The following is a 20,832-nucleotide window of genomic DNA, read 5'->3' on the forward strand; positions in this document are numbered from 1 at the left end:
ATAAAAAGTATTAGCTCATCTTGAATTTGATGGTAGCAGTACATTTCAGAAAGGTTTGGAAGGGGGCATGTTCTCCACCCTGGCTTTAACAGTGATAGATTACTGCCAACAAACTGAAGAGACCAGTTTTTGGACTTTTAAGTGGAAGAACCATCTTCAATTCTTGGCTGATATTAGACTGTAGCTGTTCAAGAGTCCTGAGTTGTCTCTGCTGACTGTAGTTTTTTAATGAATGTTTCATTTGGTGAAAGGTTTACTGACTGCAGACAGATCAGCCTGGCACTCTCACTCTTTACTACAAAGCCATGCCGTTGTAATAGATTCAATGTTTACATGAAGGTTTTGTTCTTTGCATGCTTGATTTTTAACTTGCATTTGTGGATGTCATGATGAATTGTTCACTTGCAATGATTTCTGAGCCTGTGTTGTGATTTCCGTGACAGGATCATGCCTGATTTCACCACAGTTCTCCCTGATGTGCATGAAGAACAGGGGCAACCACTACTGGTTTTGAACATGTTCCTTGCACAGTGATATCTCCAGATTCTCTGAATCTTTTATTTATATTATATACTGTAAATAATGAAAAAAGTCTTCAAAAGTCACTTTTATTTGGGCTGTTTGTTAAACATCTTCCTATCTTTACTTCTGAGAGACTACATCTCTCAAAGGTTGCCTTTTCATATCCAGCTATCTTACTGACCTGTTAATAATTAACCAAACTGTTTTCAACATGTTCTTCTAGTTGTTCCTCTTCCGTATCACTCACTTTCCCAGGCCTAGATTGACCATTCATCTTTTTTTTTTTAAACATGTTGCGTCCATCAAATTCAAAATGGGCTTGTGATTTTAATAAAATTTTAAGTTCATGGTGTGTTGATAGTTTATAAGATTTGCAAATCACTGCATTTAGTTTCTGTTCACATTTTACAAAGTGTGCCAACATTTTTAGAATCGTGCACATTAGTTTATGACTAAATAGCTGAAAAATGATGACATGCTCACTAGTCTCTGTATTTAACTCTAATTACCAAATCTAACATGCTAATGAGCCAACTTAAAAGAATATGCCTACCTATAATCAGAATTTTAGGATTGTGTCAGCATTCAAATGTTGGCATTTTGCTCAAAGCGCTGATATGCTGTATTTCAGCCTCACAGAGCTGCTCACATGGCTGTAGATCCTCAGTGTTAGTCTGCTGGCACATGAGGTAAACCCCCTTTGTTGATATGGAGGCATGGATTGGTTTTATTAATCTGATAACCTGATAGGTACGATACAAAATGGAGCTCTTTTACAAAATTGTGTTTAAAGCCTTTAACCTTCACCCCCTAAACCATGACCGAATTCACTGACATAAAGCTGGAAAAAAAATTGTCCTTACACTCTACAAAATTCATCATCACGTTTCTGGTGCTGGTGCTTCCCTAACTTTTTATGATAAGGATAAAGATCTTATCTCTGGTAAAGCTTTACCATCCGAAGATGGGATGACCAGCTGTAAGTCATGTTCAAGCCAACTGGATATAACTTTTAATTTTATTAGACATAACAAGACGTAAATTTCCCCTCCACTGCAGTGCTAGGAAGAGCCTCACCTTCCCCTTAATGAGATAGGACTAGTCTATTTAGTGATGTGGAAAGCAAATAGGAATCATGATGAAGCTCTTTTTGCCCCAGAGCAGACAGTAAACACATAATTAAAAAAATTGCAATGTTTCTGATGAAGTTTGTCTTTTATTGTGACTCTATTTGACCCTTACTACAGTTGAAGATGTGTTTCCAGGGATTTGTGCTTTCTTAAATCGAAAATCTAAATTAAATTCTTAATTAAACAGAGAGTAGCACTGAGAGAAAATATGTAGTTTGAGAATAACAGTGAAGGAAACAATGGGAAAGATTACACAGAAAAAAGTGTGAAATGAATGGAGAGAAAACACATATTTACTACAGCTTTAAGCTTATATATTATGGTAGAAATGAGTCGGTTGTTTTAAGTGTAATCACATTGGCTGCTTGCCTGTGGCTTAAAGTTGTCCTTTTATTAAAGATGCTGTCAGCTCAAAGATGAGCTTCTGTGGGCAAAGAGAAGCAGCACAGAGCAGAGGTGCTGTTCTGGTAATGCTGAAAGCCCACAGAGACGGAGACCATAAAAGACAGAGGCGCCTCTGCAGGAATGAAGGATTAGTCACAGCCACAGATCTCACTCTGATCTTTTCTCATGCTTTGTCCTCGTCCCTTTTCTATTCCCATTCCTTACTCACACTGTTGCCCATGTAATTGTTCAGTGGCTCAGATCTGCCTGTAAGTGACGTTTGACCAGTGGGCTCTGGTATTAATTCTTGGTTTTGGCAATCTCGTCCGACTGTGATGCAGAGTCTCCTCTTTCATCATAGTGAGCAGCCATGAGGACAAAGAGAGAAAAAACATCTACAGCTCTTAAAATCTGTCACATTCATTGCATTGCGCGGACAGCTGTTCTTTTCAATCACCGCTTTGTTGTAATTTATGCAAGGCGGCGAATGCCTTGTTAACGGGTATGACTAATCTGCTATTTGAACACAGTTTGACCTGCTCACATTGTCATTCTCTGGAGACTCATCTCAGACTCACTGGTTTTCAGCGTTTGTATCAAAGTGATCAGTAAAATGAATTCAACTTCACCTGCCTCAGCAAATGCTTCCACCAATGTAAACATGGTTTTGAAATGGGAAACAAAAATTACTGCTTTTCATCTTCTCTGACAGTACCTCCATCCCCCATCGCGCCGCCTCAGCTGCTGCGTGCCGGCTCCACTTACCTGATCATCCAGCTAAACACTAACTCTATCCTGGGAGATGGCCCCATTATCAGGAAGGAGATTGAGTACCGTGCCAGCCAGTCCCCATGGTCAGAAGTGCACGGAGTCAACATGGTCACCTATAAGCTGTGGCACCTGGATCCGGACACAGAGTACCACATCAGTGTGCTATTAACTCGGCCCGGAGAGGGGGGAACTGGCCCTCCTGGACCTCCTCTTGTGAGCAGGACCAAGTGTGCAGGTGAGTCTCCAGTCTTGTGATTTCTTTATTTATTATTATTTATTTAATTTTACCCGTATTTAACTAGGTAGTGTCACTGAGTCACCTAGTCTTATTTTCAAGAGAGAAATGTTTTAAATTGTTAGCTTCATATGAAGCTTTGTGTGTTTTAGATCACCATGACAAGTTATTTTTCATGTGTTTTAACTTTTCATGCAACTTATGTTCACAAGTTGCCTCAACTTAATCGTGTGAGTAAATCTGAATAGTGGTCTCAAGTTTTAGTTACACTTTTAATGTAGGTTGACAACATGATTTTTTTCTAGTCAAAAATCCATCCCAGGGCTAAGACAAACAGACAAACGGTCATTCGTGCTCACACATGCGCCACACAGAAAGGCTGCAGCCCAAACCAGGAACCTGGTTCGAGGCAACAGTGCTAACCACCCCACTGGGAAGCCCTGGAAGCCTGTATTGAACAATTCAAATAGTCCTTTAAAAGCATCTATAAAGCACAATGAAACATTTCTATTGCAACATCATCACAGGCTATTTCAAAGCCACAATCAATAATATCAGCTAACAAACTTCTTTAGGGCTTGAACCCTGGCTGAGCAGGGGGTGCATGTTCACGAACACCTTTGAACAACATTAAAAGTGTACTTCAAGTCCTTTGGATGGTTGAGATTTAGAGCATATATAAGGTGAACCTGTACCCAAAGTGGTATTGAAAGTGGTATCCCTTGTGAACATACACATTTCCGATATTTTGATATACAGATAGACATGTAGACCTGATATCCTAACTTTGTTAAATTTAAGATTCTACTTTTGAGTTACTCTCTTAATTTCAGTTTCCAAAACACCAAAACCCCTTCGTTGAGTTTACTCACCAAAGCTTGTCTTACTTTTTTAAGGTCACTTTTTTTTCTTTTTTTTTTTTTTTTACACAGTGAACTCAGTGGCTTTCTACATTGTGTAGGATCATATTTTGGATCACTGCTATGATAATACATAAAAATATGTCTTGTTTGCATGCAGTGAAGTCACTCTAATAAAGATCTTTTTCAATGTTTCGATGCCAAGCAACCACCCATAACTTAAGACAGCATTTGATTGCCAGGCCGAATCATTCACGATAATCTGCTGAAAATTCAATCAGAGAGGAGCTGATAGACAAGCTCTGGCTCAGTCACTGGATGTACTTATCTCATAAGAGAAGGCACATTTTTTTTTTTATCACTGGTGTTCTCTGAACCCTGGAGCTGTGGGAGACTGAAAGCAAGACTTTAATTGCTGCTTGCATGGCAATATTGGTTTGAGGGTTATTTAAAAGATAACAACTGACTGATTGCAGGAGTTAGGCTAGAGCAGGCGTCTTTGGTTTATAGTGAAGAAGACAGAAATTTGCAATAACGAGTGGAGCTTGTCGAATGAAAGCTTTTCTTGATTTTCTGATATCAAGGAACTGGGGTGGCATTGCGGTGCAGTAGTTAGCACTGTCACCTTACGGAAACAAGGCTTTAGGTTTCTGTAACCTAACCTGTTATTCTCATGTAATAACAAGCTATTTTTATAATCTTCATCTTCATTATCTTTTTTTATCCTTGCTCTACATTTCCATTTATCCTGCAAGACAGATGGATTCTCATGGCATCTGCAGTCACTAAATAATCCATCTGACTTCCATCTGTCCCTTTGTTGATAAAACTGAAACGTTTTAACCAAAAGATTTATTATTGGCAGCTACTGGCAGGTTTTTAGGTGTGATCACATTCTGCAGAACCAGCTTGTATTTAACTGTACCTGGCTCTGTTAGGGTTCAGGCTGTCCCAGCAAGACCAAATGTAAGTTGGCAGCTAGCTCACAGATGTTTGGGTGTGATTTGTGGTTCGGGTTTTGTCTGGCATCATTCTATGTGCAGTGTATTGACAACGCTCACATCCCTACAAAAAAGGGGTTGGCAGCCATCTTTAACGTTTGTTTAAAGGTGGCTGGTAAAGGCTTCTCAGCAGGTATCCTTAGCTTAGATTAATACTACTTGTTGACCCCTCTGTTCTGTCCTCTTCACCCCCAACCAGTTCAGACAAATGGTTCTCCGAAAGGGGATTTTTTTTTTTTCCTTTTAACTGTTTCCTACCACCCCCATGCTTTCTCATGGTGAGAGAATATATTTTTTTTATAACCTGGCTTTAATGGACACAAGTATTATAAATTACACTAAGGCATATGTAATGGACTTTTTAAAAATAGGTTATAATTGTACTACAGTGACTTGAATTGAATTGAATTGAAGTAAAAGGCTAGTCTTGCTTTTGCTTTGTGTTGTTGGACTGCCATTTTTCTCTAACATTGGGACATCTATTTGAACGTGCAAACTAAGTTTTTTCAGATTAGTTCAAACTTGATTTTGGGTAAAAAATTACCCTATTAATGGTGCAGTTTTTGGTCCTTTAACTTTACACTTCCACAAAATAAACAACAACAAAACAAAAAAAAAAAAAACAACAGAAGTTATAATGGACAAATACCTTCTTGTGGAGGAATAAAAATAAATTCAACTATCCAGTACAGTTAGCTTCTGAGATTTCTGTCCATTCCTCTTTGTAATTTTTCCAGTTCAAGCTAATTTTCCACCTAACAAATTTGACCAACGGTAAATTCCAAGGGTTAGCTTTTTGGGAGACTGCACTTTTAGTCTGTCTGTGTTGCTTGAATACCCCAAATCCCTTACTCTGCCTTTAGTGAGACTGACACAAAACGACATACATGTTCATCTCAATATATAAGAATATCACCATGAAGTGGATTTTTTTCACTATTATAAATAAATAAATAAATGAAACACATCGTGACATGTTTCTGGGTAACAAAGCATCTCATGAATCACAAAGTTTTGGTAAATTCAGTTTGGTAGTTGACATTGACAATGATCGAATACATCCTCTTTGGCCTTTGCTTTGGAGAAGGAACAAAAATCTAATTAAAGAAATAAATATTTGCCCTCACGGCTCATCCATTTTAAGTTTGTCTTCTTGTCATGCTTTACTTTTTTTTATTTATTTATTTTTTGTTGAACATTTTCTTCTGCCTGCTCACATCAGCACATCTGTGCGATTTGTCACTGTGCAGACAGAGAATACCCAAGCAGCACACCGGACAGCTACACTAATGCTGATTTCTAAATATAAGTGCACATAGAGCATAAAAAAATGCTGTGTTAATGCAAATACACACACAGAGGATCCAGCAGATATTATCCCTGCCTGAATCTGCACTGTGAGCTTTGTGTCGTCACTGTTATAGAGAACTTTGTGTTACCTGACAGGAGTCAGAGGATTTGTGTCCTCCATGGTCATTGCTCTTGTCTATGCCTAACAGTCTCTCCTTGCCACACACCATCCCTCACATATCTTCCTCCAGTAGAGCCTATCTGGTCTTCTCTTCAATGACACATTAAAGCTACTCTCTTTTCCCAACAGTCAAAGACACTTCTCATTCATCAGGCATTGTAAGTGAGCTTACAGCATTCCCTCCCCAATCCCCACACATCTATCCCCAACTCAAGAGAGTATAAATAAAATAAAAGCAAAATAAAAAATTTGAGAGAAAAAAGAAGAGGTGACATCAAACAGGAGAGGAGTAGGTGAGAGTGAAAAGGAGATGAAACGATTGAGGATTCACAACAGATGGAAATTGCTTTACAGCTGCTAGTATCAGTGTTTGTGAAAGTCACTAAACTCAGCCTTTAATGATGTATTTACATTTCAACCACTGTGACATTAGCTTGTTCAGCCATGTGTGGGATAAGTAATACTGCTGTGTTTGCTGAGCTGTTAAGCAGGGTATCTGAATGCAGCACTAGTTCAGTGCAGAGGGTGTATAGGTGAAATTAATTTAGCTTGTCTTTGTCAGTTGTATTTTTTTCCTTAGGTTGCAGTAAAGCTAAGATTGACTTATAGATATAATTTTTTTGTAATGCACCTACATCTGATTGACTACTGTAAGGCTTGATCAGAGTTCCCACTTCTAACGTGGTAATTTTCTCCCTTTCTTGACCCTCTAAGAGACGTTCATTACCACCTGCATCATGGATCTCCCCCGACCCTGCAAACCATCTGGTCTGCTGTAACCAGACTGACCCCGCTCTCTGCTGCTGGATCCTGATCATTCCCCCTTGCTTTGGCCTGATTAGGCTTAAGCAAGAGAAACTAGATGATGGGGTTGCTGTGGTGATTTTGGAGAGGTGGTAATTATCTGGTGAACAGAAGGGATATTTGGATCCTCTTTGTATTTAGGAGGAAAGTGGATTTCCTGTCTAAAAGCTGTGTCCTGCCACTGTGACTAATCTCACTCTTCCATGGTCATGATGAATATTTCTCCCTGTCCCAAGCATGTTGGCTAGAAGGCGTCACCATACACACACGTTCAGAGTCACCCGCTTGTGGAGACGAGCTGTCCTGGTGCGGAGGCTGTAAAACTAATGGCCGTGAATGTGAACACGATCTCCGCCTGGCTGTGATGGCCATCCAGGTGTGCTTGATGAGCCATTGCTGTGATTATCAGCACGGTGCATTAGCACAGCTTGAAGCCCCTCAAGTAAATCACAGAGGAGTGGAAAGCGTTTGTACTGCAGGTGGTCTCCAAACTATGTTAATGGGCTTCCACCTGCTGCTGGGTCACTGAACCTGCTGGAAAGCCTCTGCCCATGATCCTCTTGGTCATAGGCAGGAGGGAGACAATGCTGGAACTTGGCTGAAATTAAGCACATAAGGAACACAAGTGATCTGCATGTCTTGGCATGTCATTCATCATGTTTTTTATTCATAGCTACAATTCCTTTTACATGGACATTTAAGTTAGGTTTTCTAATGGGTATGGGTGATAATGTCATTATAAACTTGTTTTCTTTTGATACAGTTTGTCATGACCTACTTCACCTAGTCTTAAAAGCAGATTTGCTTGAATGTTAGATGGATTTTTGTTTTCCATGGTCCAACACACCTAACTAAAATGAAATGGATCCAACAGCTTTTTGTTAACTTCGTCTTCGCAATCAGCTACAAACCTCCTCACAGAAACGGAGTTACATAGAAGTACCACTTGTTTTTAGTCACCATTAGCAGTAGCATAGAAAGGACGTCTAACTATAACCTGATGTAAGCAAATGTTGCACAGGTTATATTCTCGTACCTGCATAGGTCACTAACATAAGCTCAGTGTCTAACAAATCCCCCTCAAACCATAAACAACATTTGGGGCAGATTTGCTCTCTCATTAGCTTCTGCCTCATGTCACAGTTTACACACCAATAATAAACCATAAACTGTCATGTCCACTGTAACTGCCCATTTCCAAGGATCAGCATGGTGCTCAGGCCTGATGGCCATGTCAGGACGGCTGCAGTTTTTTCACCACAGGGTGCCAGAGAATGGGTGCCTGTGGAATGGCTGGCGAAAGGGGGGAGAGCCTGGCACAAATGTCCACTTTGAGAAACACCATAATGAGCACACTGTGCCCTCTTTGGTGGTGCTTCATCAACTCAGCAGTTAAATGCCTCTCTTTATTTAGCTTCCAGACTGTGCAGACTATCAACTGCACCATTAAGACAATCCTCAGTCACAATGAACAATGGCACATTAACATCTCTTACTGGTCGCAGTGCAGTCTACTGCTATGCGATTACTGTGCCCACTCATTCATCCTCCCTCACATTAGTCTGAATAAGGTTTAGTTCAATGCTCTTTCCATATTTCCATCTAATGTGAGATGCCTGACAGTAAATTAAAAGAGAAAGCAGATGAGTGCCGAGGCCTTCAGTGGAGATCTGAAGTGTCATAAAATTTTAAGTGCTCTACCACAGCCAATGAAAAAACAGTTAAGAAAATGGGAATAGTGATGTTACTTCAGATAAACAGAAGATTGAAAGTGAGTTAAGTAACTTTTTTTTCCCCAAAGAAAGATGTGTGTAGTCAGTGTTTGTGTGTCCTTGCACAAGTACAGAGTATCTCTCAAATCCATTAGCTGGGATAATTCTTTTTTTATATATATTAGCCTCTGCCCAGTGATGCATTAGCTTCTTTATTTAAGTTCCCTGCACTAATCTGTACTGCAGTGAGTCAGTGTAAGGATGCAGACCTTGGCCTGCAACCTCCAACTCCACCGATGCCTCCCTATATCCCATATCTCTGCTGTCACTCCCTGCCTCCCTGCCTCATTACTCAAAATGCACTATTAAAAGAATAAAGCCATCCACTACATTATGCAGCATATTGCTTCACAAAGAAGCGTTGATTGGGTTAATAATGGTCATTGATAAACGCCTCTATTGATACGGAGGATGTCCTTGGCTTATCTTGGCCTCTCTTCAGCTTCGGACGTCCTCCTGAACACTGGCCTGTCTGTGCCTCTGTGTATAGAGGCTCTCTGTGTTAGCCATTATGTTTGAGGGGGATATCAAAGACAGAGCTGTTAGTCTGAGTCAGAGAAAGTCAGGTTAACTCGTTGATGACCAAAAGTGACTAAAAATATGTGACAGGTCGTCGCAATGACCCAGCAGTAAAAATGACCAGCAGAAGGGAATGTCCTTGTTTTGTAAGAGGGGGATTAAACCTCAGGGCAAAGATGTTTAACTACTGAATAGTCAAGTTGCTTTGTGACACAGAGGAAGGGACTGGTGGGAGAGCGACAGCAACTCACAGCCTGTCCTATTAATTAGTGCAATTGGCCTGAGTTCCTGTTCTACCACTGGGGATGTGGGTGTGCTGTGTTGGCAGCAAACTGACCTTTATGTTGTTGCCAGTGGTGGAGCCAGAAAATTTTTGTAATGGGTGGCCAGGCTGCGACCACTGCTCTCTTTGGGGTGTCATGGATGTGTCATTATTGTTTTTCTGTGTGGCACATAGCTCCAAATATGGTCGATGTTTTTATTTATTCTCATTTACATATTCTAGCATGTCTGCCTGGTGGAACTTTCAAAATTTCTGATGAAATTCATGGGAAATTTTGCATCAAATAACTACTGAGATGCATTTCTCATCTCACTTTATTTATCCTTTTAAAAATGATTTGTAGCTGGGTTTACTTCCTGTGGTATATGCTTTTTATTATTGTATTTTTTATTTGGCTCTGATGATATACTGATATACTATCACAACATTGCGACAAGCACCAGGCCATATCTCCAAGCTTAAACCTGTTACCATTTTCCATCGCTAAATTGGGGGGGGCACCATACAGAACTATTGAGGAACCGCATATAGCTGGTGATGCAGAGAAAGCATGCAACATATCAAAACGCTTTTCAATGTTGATGAAATACTTTCTCAGCATTTAGCCATCTCTGTTTCTGGAGGCCTCTTGAGGATTACAATTGGTCATCTAGCAACAGTTAGAAATTACGATCGGTCTGTCCATAATAATAACGTACCTGCTGCAGCACATGTAGGAGATGACTTCTCTAAGGCTTTATCTAACCGAAGGCGGAAAGCACAATTCCAATATTTAGGAGAGTTTTTGGGTATTGTAGAGGCAGCCGGGGTGGAAAATGTAGCACTGAAACCTCTATGGGAGCAGCATGGGTCCAAATAGCGGCATAAATATCGATGATGATGATGGCCGGGTATCTGCTGCTTATGGCCATGGACACCCTGGGCCATTCCTTGACACCTCTCTGATTATGACCAGGCAATATTGGCAGCATATTGCAGAGGAGTGGCAGAAGAACTGTAATCAAAGTCCTAGAAAATAAGAACGCCATAATTTGCTAAATGTTCTCTTTAAAATCTGATTTTTGTTCACTCTTTAAAGTTCAAGTGTTCTGTTCTAGGACTTTGCAAACTTTCTCTCTTTTGTTTTTCCTTCCTCACGTTCTTCTTCTTGCTTGTACTTCCCAGAGCCCATGCGTCCACTGCGAGGCCTCATAGCCACAGATATCCAGTCCAGGCAGCTGTCCCTGCAATGGGAGAACCTGGCGTTTAACCTGACACGCTGCCACACTTACTCAGTGTCCCTGTGCTACCGCTACACCATGGCCGGAGGAGGCGGTGGCCACAACACCACCGTACGCGAGTGCCTGGCTGTGGAACATAACGCCTCACGCTTCACATTGCGTGATCTCCCACCGTACCACAGCATCCATGTTCGTCTGTCACTGGCCAACCCAGAGGGGAAGAAAGAGGGCAGAGAGGTCACCTTTCAGACTGAGGAAGACAGTAAGTTCCTTTGGGAGGTTACAGAGAAGATCATGTGAATGCAGAATACAGAAAAATATATGTAAAATGTGATTAGAAAATAGCAAACGTTGGAGAGAAATGATCGCCTTAAAAGTCACCTACACACTGATTCCAGTTTGTAACAAACAGCTAGCTGAAGATCATGCTGATAATACACCATTCAGCATTTTTACATCTGAAAAACCTGACATTTTAACATGTGTGTGTGTGTGTGCACATTTTATATTCATTGTGTAGTGGGAAAATCCCTAAGAATTAAAGCCATGCTGTTATTAAGAGAGAGAGAAATATTAGGTGTCTTAAAAATGTATATGATCATGTTCTGCTGCAATGCAGGGTGCTTAAATCTGACAAATATCCTAAAAATGTGTCAAAATTAACTTGTAGAAAAGTTCCTATACCACCAGTCAAAACTCTGGACTCATTCAGAACGACAGCACGGTAACTTCTTCTAAACAATCATCATAGCTAAATTATACATTTATCACATAAGTACATGCTCTTTTTTAACACCTAAACTTATGCATTCAACTTTAAGGAGGTCAGTCTGACACCCACTCTGTGAGAGTGGATATAATTTGATAATCTATACATCTGTAACTCCAATATTTAGAATGTTTCTGTCATTTGTCATTTATGTAATTGATCTTCCTCAAGTAAAAGAGCATGATATAAATCAGAAATCTGGGTTAAGAATCACTGGTTGACATTACATGGTGTTGATTTCTGACAGGATGCCGTTTATAGTACTGATTAATTATAATGCTTTTACAACCAAGTGCTCCTGTTATTTTATCCAGCTCATTTATTTCAATTAGTGAACGCTGAATAACAGAAACACAGCTCTGTACAATACAGTGCAATACTGTTCAATATTACAACAAATTGCTTCTTAGATTACAATACACACTGATCAACACCTTTCTGAAACAGTATCAGTACAAAAAGTTCAAACTTTATGAAGGTGAGACTGTTGCAGAAATGTTGCACTAGACTGTTATAATATTAGCAGGTGTCCCTGCAAATATTTAAGAATCTAATTACTGCTCATTTTTATCTAATAAAAAGCTTTAATAAGAATATAAATGAAATGGGAATCTCAGATCATGTGTTTTGTTTCATTGTTTTAAAATGCAATACATCTGAACAATTAACTCCATTTAGATTCTAAACTCAGCACAGAAAATAAAGAGTGTTGTGTTTGGTTATTTATATCTCTCCCCTTTAATAATAGCAATTAGTGTTGCGTTATACACAGAAAAAACTTTACAACGAAGTATTATTAAAGGATGGTGATTCTGTGGAATGAGGAACACAGCTAAACTACACTGAAAAATGACAATACACTCTTTCACAGTAAAAAAAAAAAACATATTTTGCGTTTTTTACACTTAGTTCATTTTACTCTGTCAAGGATCTTAGTAGTGTCTGGAATATCCAAACAATTGGGCGAAGGTCTGGACCCACTCACTGTAGACCATTCCATCTTCTCAACACCCAAATTCTGGAGGTACTTTATAATGATTCTTGCTCGGTGGGGGAGAACTTCGTCATCCTGATGGATGGCATTAGGTCCCAGATTGTGTAGACATGGGATCACCACTGGTTCCAGAATCTCATTCCTATATGTCTGTTTATCAATTAGGTTCCAATCAGGAACTAGTCATGTATCTGTGACTGACACACACCTGGTAGCACTTAAATCTCGAAACAAGAATGATTTTTAACAGCAGAATATCACAAAGGATTTTGGCCCCTTTTTTCGGTGCATTACCGATACATATATTTAGGTTGCTCATGCCATAGAAGTGCAATCCTTACAAGTTATTTCTCATTATAAAGATGACTACAGACTCCAGTAATGTATAATAAATGTATAATAAAACAGCAATTGTCAGTATTAAATGGAAGAAATAATTGACCAAATACAAATTTCTTAGTACTTTGTGCTAAGTTTATTTTATGACCACTATTTGCATATATAGATGAAGTGTAACCATTGCTGTGTTGAACTGTAGTCTGGCCACACACCTTGGTATTCTTAGTGTAATGTCTACGACATAGCATATCTCATTTGTTTAAACATTTTTGGAGTAAATCTCAGGATTGAAATTATTTGGGGCAGTGTGTAGCTCAACTGGTTGAGCAGCTGCCCCATGTTCCCTCTTCCACGATGGTGTATATCTGTGTTTTTGTAAACATAATCTAATGTAACATTAGTACTTAAAATACACAAATCCAAAAATTTAAATTAATCATTTTTGTTCATATTTGGTGAAATAATTCACCATTACAAATAAATCCTTTTATTTCAGAAAAATATTATAAAAGAGAAGGCTTGGACAGTCCCAAGATAGGATTTTGTGCTTCTTATCTTCTTGGTAGTAGCATATCGTTTGCATGAGAGAGAAATCAATTTTGCCATGAAAAAAAAATCTAAACAAATTAGATTTTTCTGAAGGAGATGTAGACAGAGAATGATAGAAGATCAACAGCAAATGAGAAAACCAGAGATGTTTTCACCGCTCAGATATGGATGAATATATTTATACAGAATATGCCAATTAAAAACAAAGCCATAATAAATAACTTTGTGTCCAGGCTAAATAAGCTCAGATAGTCAGCTCAGCTTTTTGACTGTTGATTTAGCCTCAGGTCTAAGTCTCACATGCTGGTCTTCCTCACACAGACCATGAAGATAGAAGTGTTTGGCTCCAAAAGAAACCAAAAATCTTTCTACAGTCAAATATTTGGCCATTTACAGTCTTGTTATAAATTGCAGTTGATATATTCATTATTCATTCAACTTTGAAGATTGGTATAATATTATAATATTTTTTCCACCATTTTTTTTCTGTCATGTGTTATAGATACAAATTTTATGCAGCTTATAAATGAACACTAACCTTATCTGATGTTCTCAGCCTGTTGCTCTGTCGCTGTGGGTGTCTTGCATGGTGCATTGTTCTGAGTGACATTTACTCCTGTAATATTGACAGGACAGGATCATTGTGGGATCAGCACTTCAATTTCCCTGACAAATGTTTGCTCTGATGATCTCTCACAGTTCCCGGAGGCATAGCGCCGGAGTCTCTCACCTTCACCCCTCTGGATGACATGATCTTCCTGAAGTGGGAGGAGCCTGTAGAGCCCAATGGTCTAATTACACAATATGAGGTGAGTCTGTGGAGAGTAGACAGTTGTTAGCTTAATTTGCATACTTGTTCAAGCAACAGGGATGTAGCACTAGATAATTTTTTGTACACATGGTTTGTTTTATTACTACAAAAGGAAGCTAGCTGAAGATGTTTGCTGCTAACAAAAGCTGCTAATGTTTAGCCTTTGCTTGGATCGAGAATTGTTTGGTGTGGACTACCTTTAATTCTTTTCAACTTATAAAGATAATAAAGGAACAATTCAAAATATACACAATTTATAAAAAAAAGAAAATTATTTTAAACATTTTTTCAAGAAGCACTCAGGGTGAATTAGAGTGACAGACACAGGTAGTTTTATCATAGTAGCACACATACACACACATACACACACACCGCATATAGACAAATTCAGCTTTCAATTAAAGCAATAGCTAATTCAGATGAAAAGTCCACTAAGGTCACAGAAAAGTTCAAATATTAACTTTTGTAGTATAACACAGCCGGACCTACTAAAGAAGCCTCCCACCGTGCGGCGGTATTCATCAGATTTGTCCTCTGAGACACGGACTGACAATGATCTCTGGTTTTAATCCAAGGCAACAAGTCCGCCAGTGAAAGAAAAGTGGTTCCTTGTCAGAAGTATCCATGCTGTGCACCCACAGCTTTAGTAAAAACCTTCAGCAGTGATGCTACATGTGTGGTTTGTGGATGATGGGAATTTTCCAACAATTTTGAAGCTAAGAACACACAGTGGGTGGCAAAGTGCTGATGCTGCTTACTCATACCCATCTTATAACTTACTATATAGGCTTAAGGGAAAAATCGAAAATGAGATATCCATCTCCACAGATATCCATCTTCACAAAAGAGCTATAGATGCAATGTGTTACTGAGGCACTTACTAAACTTTAAACTTTACCCCCACATCTGATCATATCCTCAGCAGGTCCAGTTCTGCTTTGTTCATACAGTACCAGTACACAATACTCTCAAGCAACACTTTAAAAGATCAGCCATTTCCTGGAATTAGAATATGCACCTTCCTTTAGTATGTTTGTTAGTAGCAAAAAAACAACAAAAAAACAAAATAGCTCCCTATCTATGTGGTGAGCAATGTTCAGTAGTGGTGGCATGAAGCAGAATCAGTACAGTGCATGCTTAATCACGAAACCCACTGCAACTCTTTAGCACATGGTTTGCTATTAACAAAAATAGCAGCAAGGGTTGGATAAAATCTCACTGACCTTGTGTACAGGACTTGCACTTAACATTGCTTTTGTCCCACTGAAATAGAGCCTGGCACCATTAATCAATAACTGGCATGCGTTTGTTGTGCTGTAGGGCTTCCATTTAGCTGGATAATGATTTTGTATTTACTGTACACCCTCTGTCTGTGGTAAGCAATCAGTAGGTCTGCCTTCCGAGCTGAACAGTGTGATTTCCTTTCTTGACCTCTTGTTCTGTGTCGCCTCAAGGATATTATTAAATAGGATTTCTGGTACAACGAATAAAGTGGAGGATGCACAATATTTTATTTTTACTTTGTTGTGTGCTGATCTCTTTGAACTGACAGAGAAAGCTTTATAGAGAGCTGTGGAAATCCTCCTCATTTCTCTCAGACTAACACATTGACCACTTTGCCTGAGCCTATTGACCAAGATGCTGTCCTGTGTGAACCCTTCTCATTGCTGTGTGCATTGTCTGGCTTGTTTTATGTATGCTTCTGTAGCCAAAACACTGCAGTCTATCTGTGTTTAGTCACTGAATAGCTCACAATTCTATCTTTCACCAAGGAGGCACGAGCAGGCATTAAGCTCTTCTTATGATAATCAGCAAAGCTTTGGTTTGGTTTAAGAGACGTCTTCAGTGTGTGACACAAGTACACACAATACATTGTGTGCATGCTGATTTTGTCAAATGAAGTGGATCTCCTTCAGCTCTGATGTATATACTAATATGCTTACCCTGATTGCAGTACGGTCACTTTAACTCTTTTCTATTTCAGGGTAAAAGTGGAAATTCTCAGCAGGTTCACACAAGTTAAACAACCTCTTGAAGAAACACTTAAAAAAAAAAGAAGGTTTAACTTTTCAAGGATCATCACAGCTTTTTGCATCAATCAAAATTCATTTAACTCACAAACACTTAAGTGTCTTTTTTGATATATGGTGTCCGGAGTCTGGCTTTGCAAATACAGTACTTAGGAAGGTAATTATTCACCAAGGTTGCATACGTTGTACCTAACAGTTACATTGACAATTAAACCCAAAACATAAAAATTATAAACTCAATGTGACCAATCAGCACAATGGTTGAATAAGCAAATGTGTTTCTGCCTTCAAGTGGACTACATCAACAAAGTATGCAGAGCTCTTTGTGCACCCAGTTGAAAGCCACACTTTAAATTTTGTCAGCAACTACAAAGCAAAACTTTAAATCTTTTTGCTTTTTTTTTTGGCCAACAGATCAGTTACCAGAGTATTGAGTCGTCCGATCCAGGCATCAACGTCCCAGGACCCAGAAGAACAGTGTCCAAGCTCAAGAATGAGACTTACCACATGTTCTCCAACCTTCACCCAGGAACAACTTACCTGATCTCTGTCCGAGCGCGTACAGCCAAGGGCTTTGGTCAGACTGCCCTTACTGAAATCACCACTAACATCTCAGGTACCAACACTACCAATGGCACTGATATGGTATCACGTAAAGTCACAAAATGGAACTGTGCTACTGATCACTGCCTGCTATTAATGCAAGTATGACTATAGATGCTATACAGAAGATACACAAAACAAATGTGACAGACTCCACTGGTTTGGAAAATATTCTGAAGCCTGGAGTCAGGTTTGGCTGCTGGTATCTTGGTAATGATTAGAGAGCAAGTAACTGCATTAGAACACAAGAATGCAGCTTATAAATGTATGAACCTAACCTCAGTTTAATCATGGAATTATGTTTAAAAAGACCACAAGCCCACTGATTATATGGAGTGGATCTAGCATAATGACACCCTAATGGCTAGTGGCGAACATTAATTGGCAATGTTACATAGAAATCAACACCCTTTGAATCAGTCTTGTGGAGCCAAAGATGTTTTAAAGCAGCTCCTAGCAACGGCATTGCATTTGAAAGTTGCAGTGCACAACAAGAGCTAAGATCTATGAGGAAGAAAAAGATTACATCATCAAAAATGACTTTTGCTAGTGTCTAATTATTTTTTCTAAATTGACGATTGTTCTTAATATCTTAGAGTGAATTTACATATATATTTGTATATATATATATATATATATATATACCTTAATGCAGCCATAAAAGAAAAGAATAATAAGATAATAATACTATTGAAAGTAACACGACAAAGAAGAAAGTGGCAAAATAAGAAGTTGTAGATGATGTTTTGAGACAAGTTTGAAGGTATACATTTGAGATACTTATCACCTAATGCAAGGACGGGGATTGACATGTTATCAACCATACCAAAGAAGCAAAATCACAAAAAGGCAACCAGAATTTCGGATAGGACTTTTTCCAGATCAAGAAAGGTCATTGGAATGATGCCAAAGTTGCTTGTCCTAGCACTATACATGTAATTCAGCTCTAGTTTAGTTTAGCTGTAGTTTGCTACTACAGCGTGTGGATGATACTGAAGATGGTAACTTTTCAATTTGATCACTAGATTTCAGTCATTGTTATACAAAATTACTTTAAGACACTTTGTTATTGGCTTTCTCATTATAGATCAGATGGCTGTGTACATTTTTACACAGTCTATGTCAACAGCACTAACTTTTAAACCATTGTGGGTTGTAATTGGGATTTGGGTGTTCTTTCTTTTGATGTCGGTATCTTTCTCCCACACTTGGGCCAGACTTTTACTCCCAAAGTGAAAGAGCTATTTTTTATTGCAACCTTTTGGCACACCTTTTTCTTCTCAATCCTCAAGACACAAATTAACTCATAAGAGGTAAAAACACACCACAAAGAGATCAGTGTTGTTACTTCTAAAGAAAGATGCAGTAGTACATTCCTGGGAGCAGAATGTCATTTTCAAGAGTTTCAGAGCTTATTACTGGCGTTGGGAATTCAGCTTTTGTGTTGCTGTTTACTTTTGATGATGTATTTTCACTTGTTAAGGAATAGGATAACACCTTTTAGGAGCACACAGCAGGCCCACTCCCCCTCTATCTCACTCCCACCCACTCCCTTCTTCGATCCCTATCTTTTTTTACAAAGAAGTCCAATTTTTTTAATTATAGATTGAGCTCACAATTCCGGCTTATTGGATGTATGTCAGAGAAAATTGTGGTTTAAAGCAGGATCACGGGTGGAGTCTTTGCAGATCATCATCTTCCGCTCTCACTGCAGAACATCCACTAACACAGAGTGTTTCTTAAATCCATGCTGACACCTAGCAAACACCTTCAGCAGTCACTACTGTCAGCATCTTCAAACAACACCCACTGCAGAGTTTCTGACTTCATACATTTCCTCGTTCACATGCACATATACATTCAGATGTGTGCACTCTGGCTGATAGACTGTTATCCATCTGGCAGATCCTGGATGTGGCTGCAGGCATAAAAACTGTCTTCTAGTGTCTCAGTGTCAACAAATGCACGTCCAGTTTTCTTGGAAGCCACAACTTAATTGATGCCAACTCCTTTTCACAGCAGCGTTAGCAAACTGCTTTTTAATATGATAATTATCTATGCCTCATGAATACTTTGCTGTCCTTCACCTTTACTAATTGACCGCTGATATTAAATAGAAATGTGCTGTCACGCATCTTCAGGGAGGAGCACGACTTGAGCCAAATCCTTTCAAATGAGAAACCAGTTCAGTTTAGCCCCACTCATATGATTTTTAATTGAAGTTGTGGCCAAGACAACAGGAAAAGAATTCAAGCATTATTAGAAAATGGGTATTGAGTTTATTATAAATGTTGGACTTTTAAATTGAGAAAGGAATTTGGCTATTGGCTAAGATTAAAGCCAGTTTTGCTTCAGCCTTGAAGATTTAACTTGTTTGTATGGGAGCAAAAAGAAGCACTGATGTTTAATTACAGCTGTCTGAATACGCAGCGGCTAAAGGAGGATGTGCATTTATATATGTGCTTTAATTTTTACTTATTTTATAAGAGTAAACATTATTGTATCTTTGTGCCAACAGCACCTACCTTTGATTATGGAGACATGCCATCACCCCTGAGCGAGACTGAAAGCACAATTACTGTGCTGCTGCGCCCTGCTCAAGGCAGAGGAGCACCTGTTAGGTAAGAACACCTCAAACACTGTCTCATTTCAATACGAGCAGTAACTTATTATTAAAGTTATGCATCCACTCTACGTCCAGCACATACCAGGTGGTGGTTGAAGAGGAGACTGTTAAGAAGGTTAAGAGGGAGTTGGGGCTTCAGGAGTGTTTCCCGTTGCCCATGTCACACAGCGAAGCGCAGGCCCGAGGCACGCCACACTACTACACGGCCGAGCTGCCTCCCAGCAGTCTGCCAGAGGCCAGTCCCTTCACTGTGGGTGACAATCACACTTACAATGGCTACTGGAACAGCCCTTTGGACCCTCGCAAGAGCTACCTTGTATACTTCCAGGCTATGAGCAACTTCAAAGGGGTGAGTGATTAAACACCTGCCAGTGTTGCAGCAGATTTGGCAACCCTTCATCATCAAGCTGCAAGCACTAGTATGCAGAATAATTCTGAGCCACTGATGAGTGTTAATAAGTATCTGTATCTTCTGTTCTAATCCTGTGGTTAATGCTGTAGGACATTTGGCATTGTCTGAGTTCACAACCCTTGAAATAGTATTTATGCATAGAGGTTGTTGGATGAAAAACTGAGCTGTGAACGTTTATATCCCACCACTGTGATTCTTTGCAAACAAAGCATTTCCAGAACAGGAATTACTTGCATGCATTACTTACAGCTAGCAAAGCCGCGATTAGCTGGAATTACTCAAAGTAAACAATGTATTGCACTTCACTTGGCTTACAGTTTAAATCAACTTCCTGTTCAGTCTTGTCTTTCTTCGCTGTGCTGTTTCCTCATGTCCTCTCTTTGCACATCGAATCAGCTGATTATCTTTGAAAATAACCAGTGATAGATCACCAAATCCAAGCCTAGAGCTTTTACACATCTGCATTTATAAGCAAATTACAACAACTTCGTGAATCTTGGTTGTTGTTATTTCCTCCTGTGTCACTGTTCTTGGGGAGACAAAGAGCTTCAGACATCCCTTGGGAATGCCACATTACCTTTCCAAATTCCATTACAGCAAGAGCTGCTACCTCGGTGAGGCAATTACTTAGGAATAATTGGGCACAGGTGCAGATGATCAGAGAGAAAGCTGCTGCTTTAATATTCTCAGACTTTGGTAATATAGCTGAGAAATGTTGCCATGGGTA

The 20,832-nt window shown here is 39.3% G+C and overlaps 1 protein-coding gene across 4 annotated transcripts in view; it reads left to right on the top strand.

The window, feature by feature from the left end:
* The window catches only part of ptprub (protein tyrosine phosphatase receptor type Ub), a 213,986-nt gene that overhangs the window by 145,420 nt on the left and 47,734 nt on the right, over positions 1–20,832 (top strand). For all 4 annotated transcript variants that reach the window (XM_041987309.1, XM_041987310.1, XM_041987311.1 and 1 more), the window contains exons 7-12: positions 2,749–3,042; positions 10,917–11,234; positions 14,323–14,432; positions 16,879–17,080; positions 19,586–19,688; positions 19,769–20,042. In XM_041987309.1, the coding sequence (XP_041843243.1) occupies positions 2,749–3,042; positions 10,917–11,234; positions 14,323–14,432; positions 16,879–17,080; positions 19,586–19,688; positions 19,769–20,042 (1,301 nt within the window). The remainder of the gene's footprint in view (positions 1–2,748; positions 3,043–10,916; positions 11,235–14,322; positions 14,433–16,878; positions 17,081–19,585; positions 19,689–19,768; positions 20,043–20,832) is intronic.

This window comes from Melanotaenia boesemani, chromosome 6, assembly GCF_017639745.1.
Source record: "Melanotaenia boesemani isolate fMelBoe1 chromosome 6, fMelBoe1.pri, whole genome shotgun sequence".
In the NCBI taxonomy this organism is placed as follows: domain Eukaryota; kingdom Metazoa; phylum Chordata; class Actinopteri; order Atheriniformes; family Melanotaeniidae; genus Melanotaenia; species Melanotaenia boesemani.